Source organism: Lolium perenne, chromosome 2, assembly GCF_019359855.2.
Source record: "Lolium perenne isolate Kyuss_39 chromosome 2, Kyuss_2.0, whole genome shotgun sequence".
In the NCBI taxonomy this organism is placed as follows: Eukaryota; Viridiplantae; Streptophyta; class Magnoliopsida; order Poales; family Poaceae; genus Lolium; species Lolium perenne.
In genome coordinates this window covers 55612140-55626310 of record NC_067245.2, presented here as the reverse complement: position 1 = coordinate 55626310, position 14171 = coordinate 55612140, and the positions used below count along the sequence as shown (strand labels likewise).

The following is a 14171-nucleotide window of genomic DNA, read 5'->3' as shown; positions in this document are numbered from 1 at the left end:
CATCACCTTCCTGACCAGGTATAGGTCAGGTGGCACGCCCTTGCACCAGCATTGGACGTGCGTGCCGGAGCATTGCGGGCCGTCGCCCGAGGGACCAGGGCCCACCAGCAGTCCTGGGAGCCTCCCGGCTCTACGTGTTGCCCGTCGCTGCTCGCCGGTGGGTTTTGGTGGTCAACAAGTAGTTCAATATAGAAATATTAAGAAGGTGTTCTTTTCATGTGAAGGTTTAACAAGACTTGAGTGTATTTGACACTCAATGAGTAAAAACACATGAGTGACTTTCGATCACGAACAATATGTACAAAGTCAGATGTCCTGTGCTCTAAAGTGTTACGAGCATATACCAGAATGATTCATGTGATGATTATTGGACAACAGTAAGAATATCCTTGAGTACTTTAGAAGAACCAAGGATATATATAGTTTTGTATGGGGTAATGACAAACAAATCGCTGTAAGGTGTTACACCGATATTAGTTTGGTCACATATGAAAATAAAATTTCAATCTCAATTAGGATAAGTGTTGAGGTAGCACAATGAGCTAGAAGTTGTCTATGCTAGATTTAGATGAGTTATAAATATTGTGACGGATTCTACAAACGAAAGCAGAGTATGTCATTGTTTTGACAATGACTAAGGATGTTAAGTTGAGGAGTTCTTTGAGAACTTGGTGTAGTTCCGATAGTGTCAGAACTTTGAAGCTATATTGTGTATGACAATATTAGTGACTTATTTCAGACCGCGGAATTAAGGTTCCACCAGAGGACTAAGCATATACAATTAATGCCGACTCATTTGGAAAATGAGTGATGCGTTGAGACGCAAATGAATTGCAAAATATATACGTTTCTGAGTGTGTCAGAACCGTTGACTAAAACCTCTCCCGTGAGCAAAACATGATAAAGCACCAGAAGGCCAAGGTGTTATATCTTTACAAATGTAAACTAGATTATTGACTCTAGTGCAAGTGGGAGACTGTTGGAGATATGCCCAAGAGGCAATAATAACATGGTTATTATAATATATCTTTGTGTTTATGATAATGTTTGCATACCATCTATAATTGTATTAACCGAAACATTGATACATGTGTGTTATGTAAACAACAAGGAGTCCCTAGTAAGTCTCTTGTATAACTAGCTTGTTGATTAATGGATGATCATGGTTTCGTGATCATGAACATTGGATGTTATTAATAACAAGGTTATGTCATTAGGTGAATGATATAATGGACACACACCCAAATGAGCGTAGCATAAGATCAAGTCATTATGTTCAATTTGCTATAAGCTTTCGATACATAGTTGCCTAGTCCTTCAACCATGAGATCATGTAAATCACTTACACCGGAAGGGTACTTTGATTACATCAAACGCCATTGCGTAAATGGGTGGTTATAAAGATGGGATTAAGTATTTGGAAAGTGTGAGTTGAGGCATATGGATCAATAGTGGGATTTGTCCATCCTGATAACGGATAGATATACTCTGGGCCCTCTCGGTGGAATGTCATCTGATTAGCTTGCAACCATATGATTGGATCATAAGAGATGACATACCACGGTACGAGTAAAGAGTTCTTGTCAGTAACGAGGTTGAACAAGGTATGGAGATACCGATGATCGAACCTCGGACAAGTAAAATATCGCGTGACAAAGGGAATTGGCATCGTATGTAAATGGTTCAATCGATCACTAAGTCATCGTTGAATATGTGGGAGACATTATGGATCTCTAGATCCCACTATTGGTTATTGCTCGGAGAGGAGTCTCGACCATGTCTGCATAGTTCGCGAACCGTAGGGTGACGCGCTTAAGGTTCGATGTCGCATGAGTAGATTCGGAATATGGTATGGAGACGAAGTTTGTTCGGAGTCTCGGATGGGATCCAGGACATCACGAGGAGGTCCGGAATGGTCCGGAGAATAAGATTCATATAAGGAAAGTTGATTTCTAGGTTTCGGAAAAGTTCGGGATATTTCCGGTGAAAGACCGGGAAGGTTCTAGAAGGTTCCGGGGGTCCCACCAGTGGCCCACGACCCTAGGAGGCCTAGCGCGGGCCAAGGGGATGCTCCCTAGCCTAATGGGCCAGGGGCACATGTCCCTCAAGGCCCAGGCCGGCCAACCCTGGGGTTTTCCCCAAAACCCTAGGGGGGATCAACTTGGGGGGGAAGAATTCCCCCTCCCCCCTTTGGCCGCCGGCCCTAGATGGGTTTGGGGCATTGGGGGGCCACCCAAACCGACCTCCCCCCCCCTATATAAAGAGGGGAGGGGTAGGGGGGCGTTCACCTCTTCAGACCTAGCTCTGGCTGCCCCCCTCTCTCCTCCATAGTGCTGTACCGGCTTGGCGAAACCCTGCAGTTTTTCTCCTCCACCACCACCACCACGCCGTCGTGCTGCTGGGATTCCGTGGAGATCTACCACACCTCTGCTGCCCGCTGGAACGGGGAGAGGACGGGCTTCATCGACACCGTACGCGCGACCGAGTACGGAAGTGCTGCCGGATTGCAGCACTGGGGATGATCGTCTACACCAACAACGAGATCTAATCTCGTAGGCTTTGGAAATCTTCGAGGGTTAGTCTCATATCAATCTCGTCGCTTAGATCTTGTAGATTAGATCTTGGGTGTTCCATAGATTATATCTTGGATTTATTCGTCTTGCGGTAAGAAAAATTTTGTTTTCTATGCTACGAACCCCATCATTAACATGTTGTGTGAATCATCTTTGTTGGTTTATGGGTTATGAATATGTGATTGTGATTTCTAAATATTTATAATTGTCATATATTCAACTATATGTTATTGAGTGAAGATAATTGATTATTTGTCCAATGTGCTATGTTTATAAAATTGTGAATAACTCGTCTACTATTTAATCTACATGTTAGCTATCCGATGGATACATCTATATATCCACTATAGGTGGTGGCTAAAGTTTTATACCCGTGGCTACGGATAGAATTTTCTACCGGATAACTATACGGGTATGTATATGGTACTGCTCAGTGCGCAGAGGTTTCGTCTCATCCCGTCATCCCCCGCGGGCAAAGTGGGCGAGCCCTCAAACCCTAGCATCGAGCGGCTTCTATTTCTCTTCCCTCCACCATCATCGTCGGAGTGGGCCGGTGGGGAAAGATCGTGCGGCGGGCTGGCATCTACCCGCGCGTGAGGAGGGAGGCGCGAAGGGTCCCGTGCTGGCAGCGGTGCGTCCAGAGCAGCGGAGGTTCGGCGCTCAGCCCTGATCCGATCCCGATATGGGTCAGGGCCTTGTTCCATTTTCTCGGTGAGGTGGATTGTAATGGGGTTGACGGCGGTTGCGTCTGGTCGACTACCGCCTTAGTGGTGGTGGTAGTTCCTTCCTGCCATCCTGCGTGGCCGTGGTACCGCTGGCCCCGCCTCAAGCTACTTTCCCCCCTATCGTGTATGCCCGGTGACGTTAGCCGCGGTGAGATGATGGTGGTGACCTGTAGTAGCGCATGTTCACTGGCAGAGAGTTTTTTTTGAACAGGAGTAGGGTCCGAAGACCCTAGGAGCTGCTTATATTAACGAAGTGATGATTACATATTACAGAAAAACCCCTACAGATCGGGGATATTCTGGATAAGGACCGAGCTTTTACAGAAAAGACCCCGGAAAGAATATGAAAAAAGCAATCAAGTCCTTCAAGCTCTGCACCGCAACTGGTTGAAGTCGCCGCCGAGTTGCTCCGCCACAGAATGGACATCGGCGCCGGGGACGAACCACTTGGTCCGGCGTCGTGGCGGGAGCGGTAGATCTTCCCCTCGGACTTCTTGGTCTCTGGGAAGTAGAGGATGAGGAGGGTCGCCTTTCGACCATGAGATGCAGAGGCAGGGCGGTGGTAGCCGCCGGCTTCAGTCCTCTGCTGAAGAACTCCTGAGACAAGAGCATGGAGGCTCTCCGGTTGGAGGGGCCGCCCTACGGCCAAGGAGTACGGCGATAGCGGTGCCGTGATAGACCTCCGGTTAGAAGCAGACCTGCTCCCCTGCTGCAGATGTGGTAGCCTGGATGAGGCAGCAGGCAGAAGCTCCCCTTCCCACTCATCACCATGACGAACAGGAAGAAAAAGTGTTTCTGTGCATCGCTCTCCACCGAATCGGCGCAGAGCAGCCTTATTTACGGAGATTTCCGTCTCGCTCCACCACCTCACGTCCAACTCCGACCGCCGGAGCTCCAGGAAGCAAAGAAAGAGGACGAGGCAGCACCAGATCTAGCCGCCGAGATCTAGCACCTCCCTCACGGCATCAACGCACCAAAATCTAAACCTAATACTACTAATATATACTTCGGCGCCTTCTCCTCTTCATCTCCGGCCGGCTATTCCGGCGAAGAGGAGGAAGGAGCGGCCCGGCGAGGAGGGAAAGGAGAGCAGGTACTCTACCGAGACGAGAGCGGGTTGGGGGGAAATGAGAGCGGTTGAACATTTTACCACTGGCAGAGAGTTTGGTGTGGCTCTACAGCAAGTGCATCTCTGACCGTTTTCTCTGCGAGTTTTTTTTTTTGAACAATCTCTGCGAGTTGAAGCACGGGTACAGTGACCGGCATTTTCATTCTCAGTGTAGGGCCAACAGCACCCATCTTGTCCTCTACCTGGCTTCTCACATCATCACACTCACTCGATTCCATCCAGCAGCTCGCGATCAATCCCCAACTTCGTCGTCTGATCGTCTCGTCCTCCCGACATCTCCGGTAGCTGCCTCTCCTCCCAAATCTCCAGAGGTATGGTGCTCGCTAGCTCCTCCGCTCATGACCCCCTCCTTCATTCAGTTGGTATGATTTGCTGCCGATCTCCGGCTCTCTCCAGTCTCGATTTCGTTGGTAGACCAGGCAGATCAGACGGCCGTGTTACTGTGGATCTTGAGTGATCCTCAATTGTGGTGGTACAGTGAAAGGAGTGATGTCGCGTCGGAGATTCAGAGGCGATTGTGCGCCGTGTCTGTCGTCGTCTGTCCCCAGTCTCGCGTGGTCAGCTTTGGTCTTACTATTTCAGTAAGGTGCAGGCTAAGTGTTCGGCCTTGGGCCTCACTAGCAGACTAAGGTGATCAGAACGAACTATTTGAGGTCTGCTCCAATCATGAAGCGACGTTTAGTGTAGACGCATCCTGTGCTTCGTAGTACTGAAGTTGCTCCTCCTCCCTGACCATCCCAGTTCGTTCAGACATGATTTGAAGCAGAGTATAGTTGTGTACTGTACTACTGTGTGGTCTCGTAATGTGTTTTGTGGTTTATGGGTGTTTAGTTTTTGCTTATGAATTGGTGCCAAGTTGTAACTCGGCGTACCCATGTTGGTGATGCAGTAGGCTCACTCGCTCAGATCAGGTGTGCAGGCCCAATACTTCATAGTTTTATACTGAGTAGTTTGATTCTAGAGTCATTTCAATTTGTCCTTTTGTCATTTACACCCCACGAGGCCACGATTATCATTTACTGAGTGTACAAATTCACTGTTTGGCACTTCAATTTGGATCTATCCGAGTCCCAACAAAATGGAGTTATAATACACATTTTCGCAGTAAAACTTCTGTGTAGCTACTACATTCAAAACTGTGATGTTAGTTTCAAAAATTATGTTGACCAGTTCTAGCCCGATTTCAAACTCAGTATATGTTATGATTTGGTAGACTAGAGGTCATGTGTTAGAAATAATCTTAGCCAGTGCATGGTCGCAAAACTGATATTTTGCATCAGCTGAATGATCTCTAAACGTTGTCTGTAGCAGAAACGGAGATCAGACGGCCGTGTTACTGTGGATCTTGAATGATCCTCAACTGTGGTGGTACAGTGAAAGGAGTGATGTCACGTCGGAGATTCAGAGGTGATTGTGCGTCTGTCTCCGGTCTCACACGCACGGCTTTGCTCTTACTATTTCAGTAAGCAGCAGGCTAAGTGTTGGACCTTGGGCCTCACTAACAGGCTAAGGTGATCAGAACGAACTATTTGAGGTCTGCTCCAATCATGAAGCGCCGGTCAGTATAGTCGCATCCTGTGCTTTGTAGTACTGAAGTTGCTCCCCCTCCTCCGTGGCCATCCCAGTTAGTTCAGCCTTGATCTGAAGCAGACTATTGTACTATGTGGTCTCTTAATGTGTTTTGTGGCTTATGGGTGTTCAATTTTTGTTTATGAACTGGTTGCAAATTGGAACTCGGTCTACCTATGTTGGTGATGTAGTATTCTCACCTGCTCAGATCAGGTGTTGCAGGCCCAGGACTTTATAGTTTATACTGAGTAGTTTGATTCTAGAGTCATCTCAATTTGTCCTTTGGTCCTTTATTACCCACTGTTATCAGTGACTAATTGTAGAAATTCACTGCTTGACACTTCAATTTGTATCTGAGTCCCACCAAAATTGGAATGATACACATTTTCGCAGTAAAACTTCTCTTTCTAACTACTACATTCAAAACTGTGAAGTTAGTTTCAAAACTTATGTTGACCAGTTCTAGCTCGACTGAAAGCTCAGTATATGATATGATTTGGTACTGGTACTGAATAGTTGGTCATGTGTTAAAAATCATCTTAACTGGTGCATGGTCGCAAAACTGATATTTGCATTAGCTGAATGACCGCTAAACCTTGTCTGTAGCAGGAATGGAGAATAATCTGCCAGTCAATATCCGTGAGTACCAAGAACTTGCCAAGAAAGCTTTGCCAAAAATGCACTATGATTACATCAATGGAGGAGCAGAGGACGAGCACACATTGAGGGACAATATCGCAGCATATGGAAGAATTTTGTACTAATCTTATACTGCCTATGTACGTAAAATCTTCATTAACCTCAGGAATTTGTACTGGAAGATTTTCTTGTGTGCATCCTCCAGGTTACGTCCTCGAGTTCTTGTAGATGTGAGCAACATATACATGTCGACAAGCTTATTGGGATATGACATGCCCTCACCCATAATTGTTGCACCAACAGGCTCACACAAATTAGCAAATCCAGAAGGTCTCAAAACTCAAGCCTATAAGTTCAGAATGTTAAAATATGGCATCCAAGCACTGTTAATATCTCTACATCTCATGTTTCGTTGCATATTTCAGGGGAGGTGGCTACAGCAAGAGCTGCAGCATCGTGTAACAGCATAATGGTTGGTGGTAACTTATAATTCAGGATCATTCATTCATCTTTTAGTTCCTTTATTTTTGCTATACATGTTTCTATGTTTCATGTCCAGGTGCTATCCTTCTCATCCAGTTGCAGGATCGAGGAGGTTGCCTCCAGTTGTAGTGCGATTCGCTTTTATCAGTTATATGTATGAGATCTAGACTTCAAGCTCCAGACAAATTTCCTCTTGGGATAATGTGATCTCTGATAAAAAAAATTCATAACCATTATAGGTCTTTAAGAACAGAGATGTTTCAGCAACATTGGTAAGGCGGGCCGAGAGTCATGGATTCAAAGCAATTGTTCTGACAGTTGACACTCCTATGCTCGGTCGGCGTGAAGCTGATATTAGAAATAAGTAAAATACTTTTCATAGTTCGTTCAAAGATTTATACAAAATTATTTTATTTTCCTTTGTACTTATACTAAATCGATTATACTATACTGTACATGAGCAGACACGATTTAAAGATAAGCGTTGTTTTTGTTCTAGAACTTCAACGCCTGCATATAGTATTCATGGCTCAGTATATACATGATCAAACTGCATTATTGTAGTTTGAACCCACCAAAGTAACCGTATGGATTTCTCTTCTCGTAGTGTATCTGATGTTTCTTTTTGTACCATCTTAACAGCATGATCTAATTGATTTACTAAGGTTAAAATCTGATAGGCATACATGTCTCATGCCAGAAATTATACCTAAAAGATTTATATTGCATCTCAATATCTTAAAACAATCACCACAGTGCACAATTCTTATGTTTGATTCGCTGATCTGATTGTTGATACAGGATGGTTGCTCCTCCGAATGAAAACCTCGAAGGTTTAATGTCCTTTGATGATCTTGATAGTGTGAGTCAATGTCTGCTTGATAGAATATCTTAGCTAGACTATATCTGCTTTAAAATAATATGTGCATATTGGACAAACATGAACGAAATATTTTATGATGCTACATGAACTCATTTTTCTTTCTGAAAGACTGAATCACAGATTATCATCTTTCTCATCTGCAGACAGACGGCTCTAAGCTTGAGAAATATGCACGTGATATGCTGGATCCGTCTTTATCCTGGAAGGTACAGCAAAACTGGCAACCTTATGCAAATTAAGTTAACCTACTCCTAGACTCCTAGTAGATCCTACAGCATGTGCTCCCACGTCCAGTACTTCGTGAGTACCATTGTACGTGGATGATGTAAGGAGGGTATTTTCGGTATGGCGTACAAATCTGATAGTTTTGTCTGTGATAACTAGCGGGTCATTTTTTTTTTGCGGGGAACTAGCGGGTCTGGTTGACAATTTTCGGAAGTGCCATTTTGTCATGAAAAAACGGAAGTTGAGTGGTATTTTGGCACTTTGGTTTTTACTAGTGGCATTTTGGCTCTTTCGGTTTTGACTAGTGGTATTTTGGTTATTCTCTCGTTAAGTTATACTCCTAGATCCTATAGCATGTGCTCCTACGTCCGGAACTTCATGAGTATATTCTACAGTAGCTTCAAGACTTGAAGGACGATGTCTGTAACTCTGCATCGTCCATCACCCATGAGGAGGTACATTCAAAGCCCTCTGGCGAGAACAGAGTTCCACTCTCAGTAGAACGTGCTGATATAAACGCAAACCTAACCGCCCTGCATGGCTGCATTATATAGGGAGACAGTAACCTTGAATTGCTCCAGTACTTGGCAATAGTCCTCATTATTACTGCACTGGTGTCTGAAAAACAAGGACTCTAGGAGCCACGAGCCAATCCTGCAGGAGCATGTTGGAAGTTAGAACTTGAATTCTGACATTCTGTCTCCGCAGGACGTGGAGTGGCTGAAATCCATAACCAGCCTGCCGATCCTACTGAAGGGCATCGTCACCGCCGAGGACGGTAAGTTGGTAACCACTGTTTGGAACCTTCACTAATCGATGGGTAAATCTGTTGCGTTGATGTTGACAGACACTGTTCGTCATCGTTTTAACTTTTTCGTGTGAAATGCTGAACGCCATGGGGAAACAAGCAGCCAGGAAAGCCGTAGAGGTTGGGGCGGCGGGCGTGATCGTGTCCAACCATGGCGCGCGGCAGCTTGACTACGCGCCTGCCACCATATCCGCGCTTGAAGAGGTAACCCTGAACCGAACCGTGCTCGTCGTCATCCGGTTTGCCCAGCATAGACTTATATGCAGTAAAACCCTTTCACTTTCTAAAAGCACATTCTCAAGGTGGTGCCTCATGTAGTCATGTGGGTCGGTGCAGGTAGTAAAGGCGGTGGCCGGGGCCGTGCCCGTGCTGGTGGACGGCGGAGTCCGGCGGGGGACCGACGTGCTCAAGGCGCTGGCGCTCGGTGCACGGGCAGTCATGGTACGTACTTCTTCTGCAGATCATGCTGGCTGGCTGGCTGGACGGCGGAGCAGGTTTGCATTTCACAGAGATGTAACCGCGCCATGTGTTGCAGGTGGGGAGGCCGGTGCTGTTCGGGCTGGCGGCGAGGGGCGAGGCCGGGGCCAAGCACGTGATCGAGATGCTGAACAGGGAGCTGGAGCTGGCCATGGCGCTCTGCGGCTGCCGGAGCGTCGCCGAGGTCACCCGGGACCGTGTCGTGACCGAGGGCGACAGGCTCAGGGCGCTGCTGTGACTGCGAGCGATGCCGATGCAGGCGCAGCAGCCAACATTACTTACTACTATTGCAAGTTTAAACGGCGCGCGTGGTATGTGTAAGTGCACATTGCAACATTGATCATTCAAGGAGACGAGATGCGTTGGTAATAAGAATAACTACCACCTGCAAAAGGGAAAAGGAGGATTTGCTCCATCAAGTGGAGGGTGGTACTCCCTCTCTGTTGATAATTACCTTGTCTTCTAGATTTAAATAAAAGTTAAAGTTTGTAAACTTTGATTAAATGTATATAAAAACAGTATCAACATCTACAGTATACAATATGTTGGGGAAGATACACGCTCCCACTAGGTTATGTGAAATAACTTTTTGGAGGATCGATCGAAAATATAAACACAAGTGACACAAAAAATTACGTGAAAGAGGAGAGAAAAAACACGGTCGTGGACCAACCACAAAAGAGATATCGTTGTTTATGTTCTCTTTGGTAATCATCAAACTGTTGTTAAACCACAGATCCGAACTGCATGAAACTTCGTAGACAAGTGACATACGTGTTTACAGCATACTGATCAAATAACAACTCAATTGGATATCGTTTGCCTGCTCAAATGGTTCGTCTTTCAAAATTGTACTATGCTAAAATTACAGTTTGAACTAACCAACGCGTTTTCAAATCTAATTCTCAACCGACCCAAATCTCAAATCAGGTAATCAGATCAAAGTATTTAAAGTAAGTAACAAGTTTCAAGCATTGTTCTTTGCTTCTCGTTTGGTTGTGACATTCTAGTGTGGTTTTTCACCATCTCACGGTAGCAGCCAGATGTTGGCTTCTCTCTTGCTTCCAAAGCAACCGAGTGGTGGCTAGATTTTCTTCTAATAGAAACACAATTTGCTAAACGGAACGAAAATATTTTGATGGAAATGGAAACAGAAACGGAATAGCATTTTCGGGTGAAATAGACGCGAAAATTCCAGTTTTAGGGTTGATGTGCATGGCCCATTCCACCAAGCCCATCATGTAACCTTGTCAAGTTCAACTTTCAAATCGGCTCGTCCCAAAACTGCGACCATGTGATACCTTCATGCATTCGAGAAGGCTTTCAATGTTTGATCTTTCATCTATTCCCTAGTAAATCGAGCATATCTGTTTCCCACAATATCTACTTCCATTTTTGTTTCCGCAGTTTTTGTGTTTTTTTGTTTTCGCTGACACGTCTGCCGGTATGTGACGAGTTTCAGCCGTGCCTCTTGTGGACGTGTGAACTGGGAAGTTCACTATGTAAAAAGAGGTTATGATGGCATACGAAGTTACGTTTTCCGAAGCCCGATCCTGAACCCTGGGCCCGCGCACATAAATTTCCGCCCGGAGGAGGCCCAATAGAGGAAGAATCAGGAGTCATCGAGAGGTGCAGGCAACGTTAGTTATCTGTTCTAATTACCCGTCATTGAAAACCCATGCTAAAAAGTCACCATAGGAGCAGGAGCACAATGCGTTGCTCTCATAAATTCATAGCGCAAGATGTAAAACAAGAACGTGGGCCAAATCAGATAAGCAGAGGTTCAACATTACTCACTAGGACGACCAAGTGAATATCACGAATTTGTTGCTGGACATACACTTGCTAGCAAATGAACTTCAAATAAAGCTATCCAAGACAAGAGCGGTAACATAAGGCTGGAGGGGCTAACTCGCAGCCCAGCAGAGTCAACAAGACAAAATCGTTTTGCACCTAACATAAAACTCATACTGTAAATTAAGTCTACTTGAACATTGTCTACCAACAGATTCCACAATAACTCAGCCTTCCGACCCCACAAAAATCATGGGTTACTCTTTCACTCCCAGTTCGGAGTAGGTGCAGCTGCCGCAGGTGCGGGCGCACTGCCTTGCTCCCAGCCAGTTGGAGCAGGGGCAGTAACAGCATCCCATCCACTTTCAGCCACAGGAGCTGCAATTCAGAATAGCAACTTCAGCACATTTTAAACATTTCAGGTTGAATCAAAAATACTATCAAGCTGACATCTACATCAAACTAATAGGCAGATGCTAAAATAGAATAAAAACTACAGGAAAGCATTTGGATGATGAAAGACAAGAAACCATACAAATTTGGACAAAGTTTCTCGGATTAAGTAAATGCATCGCATTGAGCTACAGGTTATTCTTAAATTAACTCAGGAGGGCAGCCTGACTTCAGATGTACTGCAGCTACAGGCTCAAACCTAGCCCTAATGCTTTAGGCTAGGCACAAGATAAAACATGGCATTGAAATTAAGGAAAACCAAGCCATGAAAGATAAACTAGATGCTAGCCTAGATTTGATTTTTCTTTGCTTTGAATTCAGCTCTAACATAGTTATTATGATATAAGAGCATTCAAACCTGCAGCAGTCCACTCAGCCCCAGCCTGTCCTTCAACAGCAGGAGCAGGAGCTGCAGCTCCTGGCCATTCAGCACCCCAGGTATCTCCAGTTGGTGCAGCATACTCAGCAACTGCACCATACTCAGGGGCAACCAGAGCATCTTCTTCCTCTAGATCCTTTGCTTCCTCAGGGTCCCTGTAGAAGAACAGGTCAACCTACAAAAGAGAAACCACGTCAAGGAACAATTAGAAGGGAGAGCATTAGTTCGCTAAAAAGTTTGCCAAATAATTGTTCAGATGTGAAAGCTAACCATGATTTCCCACTTGCGTCCTGGGAGAATGGTACCACGCATCTGCAGAACCATCCTAGCGAGCAGCCAATATAGGCAACCAATGCTCTGCTTCCCCTTGTTGTTGGCAGGGATGCCGATATCAACGTAACGCATAGGAGAGTCAGTGTCACAGAAGGCGATGGTTGGAATGTTTCCAAGTGCAGACTCTTTGATGGGCTGTATACAGTTGAACAGAATGATTAGGAAATGCCCACAAGTGACAGAACGAAAAAAATATCTAAACAAGAATAAAATTATACCTGATGATCAGTCCTGGGGTCGGTCAGGATAAGAAGGCGTGGCTCACTGAATGAAGTTTGCATCTGGTTGGTGAATGTACCAGGAGTGTGCCTCCCAGCAATGGCGTTAGCACCAGTGTACTGAGCAAACTTGAGGACAGCCCTCTGGCCGTAGGGCCTAGCAGACTGCACAATGATGTCCTGAGGGTTCTCAATGGCAACAATGACCCTGGCAGCCATCTGAAGCTTCTCCCAGGTCTTTCCAAGGTTAATGATGTAAATACCTAAAAAAATAAAGTGAAGAAAGGCAGCTTTAATGAGTTGTTTTATGATGATCAACTGAAAAAATAAACTGTGTTCCTGACAGTAAATTAGGTGCTACATGTGTGATGAGACCAAGCATGTCATATAATGATCGGTGATCCTCTCAATTGTCCACAAATTGTAATCAAACTGCTAGCAGCAGGAAAGTATTCTACTTGGTACATTTAGATGTTGTGGTTGAAGAAGACAGATTCTAGTCATCATAAACCAGCAAGTTAGATAAGTATCCACAGCCATCAGGGGACTACAAACTGAACAAAGAACTTAATTAAGGTAATCTCCTGAATTCCCACATGCCCAATGGCACCAAAGATGTTCCACAAAATGTAACAGTGAGGATCATGCTGTGGACCCATCAGATTTAAGTCAACACTAAATCACAAAATTACACAAGACTCAACAGCCATCACTGGGCTACAAACTGAACGAAGCAGCACCCGTAATGAAAGGCCACTGACATAATAATTTGGCATGGCATATTCATAAGATTTGACCAAACATTCGCTTCGCACACGTCCCTAATTTACAAGTAAACACTGCGCCGCATCTAAGTAACCGTATGAACATGGCAAGATCTAGACCGAGCTTTCAATCTAAAAGCAGCACTACGACGCCGATTCAAACCAACAGCACCGACGGATCTACGATTTCTACGAGCAATAGGATGGTATAAGAGTAGGATTCGTTAGGTACCGTCCGTGCGGCGCTTGTAGACGTAGCGCTCCATCTGGAAGTCGCAGTTCTTGGTGCCGAGGTGGACGTCGGCGGCGAGCATCATCTGGATGTCCTGCTCCCGCTGGGTCAGCGCCTTGGCGCCGCCTCCTTCGGCCGCCATGGTGGGTAGGCTAGGGTTTCGGACGCGAGCCCCGTGCGCGAGAGAGCGAAGGGGAAGAGAGGGCTCGGGTGGTGGCGGCGCGAGAGGTCGCGAGGGCTGGGGGCAAGACTACTTATATGGGCTGGCTGTTGTGGGATAAAACCCTAGCTCGCGGCTCTGCTGCATTTTTCGCTTTCGGCCCCCGTATATGGGCTTTTCTTATGAGAAAGTCCATTTTCCTTCTTTTTTTTTCCTTGTCTTTTTATGACAAACCTCCATCCCAAAGCTTAAGGCTTATATTATTTTCAGAAAGTCAAACTATGTTCTTCTCTCTAAAATATTAGAAAGATTTAACTAAGTTTTTAC

The 14171-nt window shown here is 45.5% G+C and overlaps 2 protein-coding genes across 5 annotated transcripts; one reads left to right on the top strand and one right to left on the bottom strand.

Annotated features, from left to right (window-relative positions):
- The first annotated feature begins 4538 nt into the window (after positions 1–4538).
- Positions 4539–10064, top strand: LOC127332669 (peroxisomal (S)-2-hydroxy-acid oxidase GLO4). Of its 4 annotated transcripts, XM_051358986.2 has the most exons (13): positions 4539–4738; positions 5739–5985; positions 6606–6753; positions 6841–6965; positions 7061–7107; positions 7195–7272; positions 7358–7482; positions 7920–7980; positions 8145–8207; positions 8935–9004; positions 9138–9238; positions 9371–9475; positions 9570–10064. In XM_051358986.2, exons 3-13 carry the CDS (start codon positions 6608–6610, stop codon positions 9747–9749), a joined length of 1101 nt encoding a protein of 366 aa, XP_051214946.1. In that variant the 5' UTR covers positions 4539–4738; positions 5739–5985; positions 6606–6607; the 3' UTR covers positions 9750–10064. The 4 variants fall into 4 exon arrangements, with proteins under 4 accessions (XP_051214946.1, XP_051214948.1, XP_051214945.1 ...); XM_051358988.2 differs by lacking the exon at positions 5739–5985 and having other exon boundaries at positions 6603–6753; XM_051358985.2 differs by lacking the exon at positions 5739–5985 and having other exon boundaries at positions 4540–4738.
- A 1192-nt stretch (positions 10065–11256) lies between these two features.
- On the bottom strand, positions 11257–13930 carry LOC127332668 (small ribosomal subunit protein uS2y). The gene is made up of 5 exons (XM_051358984.2): positions 13685–13930; positions 12689–12951; positions 12408–12605; positions 12117–12312; positions 11257–11683 (listed from the first exon to the last, which is right to left on the bottom strand). The coding sequence occupies exons 1-5, from the start codon at positions 13824–13826 to the stop codon at positions 11571–11573; spliced, it is 912 nt and encodes a 303-aa protein (XP_051214944.1). The 5' UTR covers positions 13827–13930; the 3' UTR covers positions 11257–11570.
- Positions 13931–14171: the final 241 nt, after the last annotated feature.

Bases quoted from the DNA above. Each gene is read 5' to 3' on its own strand.
- LOC127332669 (XM_051358988.2), top strand. From the start codon at position 6,608: ATGGAGAATAATCTGCCAGTCAATATCCGTGAGTACCAAGAACTTGCC. The intron at 7,483-7,919 runs GTAAAATACTTT...TTGTTGATACAG, and splicing joins GAAGCTGATATTAGAAATAA to GATGGTTGCTCCTCCGAATG. The intron at 7,981-8,144 runs GTGAGTCAATGT...TCTCATCTGCAG, and splicing joins CCTTTGATGATCTTGATAGT to ACAGACGGCTCTAAGCTTGA.
- LOC127332668 (XM_051358984.2), bottom strand. From the start codon at position 13,826: ATGGCGGCCGAAGGAGGCGGCGCCAAGGCGCTGACCCAGCGGGAGCAG. The intron at 12,952-13,684 runs GTACCTAACGAA...TTATTTTTTTAG, and splicing joins CTACAAGCGCCGCACGGACG to GTATTTACATCATTAACCTT. The intron at 12,606-12,688 runs GTATAATTTTAT...AACTGTATACAG, and splicing joins ACCCCAGGACTGATCATCAG to CCCATCAAAGAGTCTGCACT.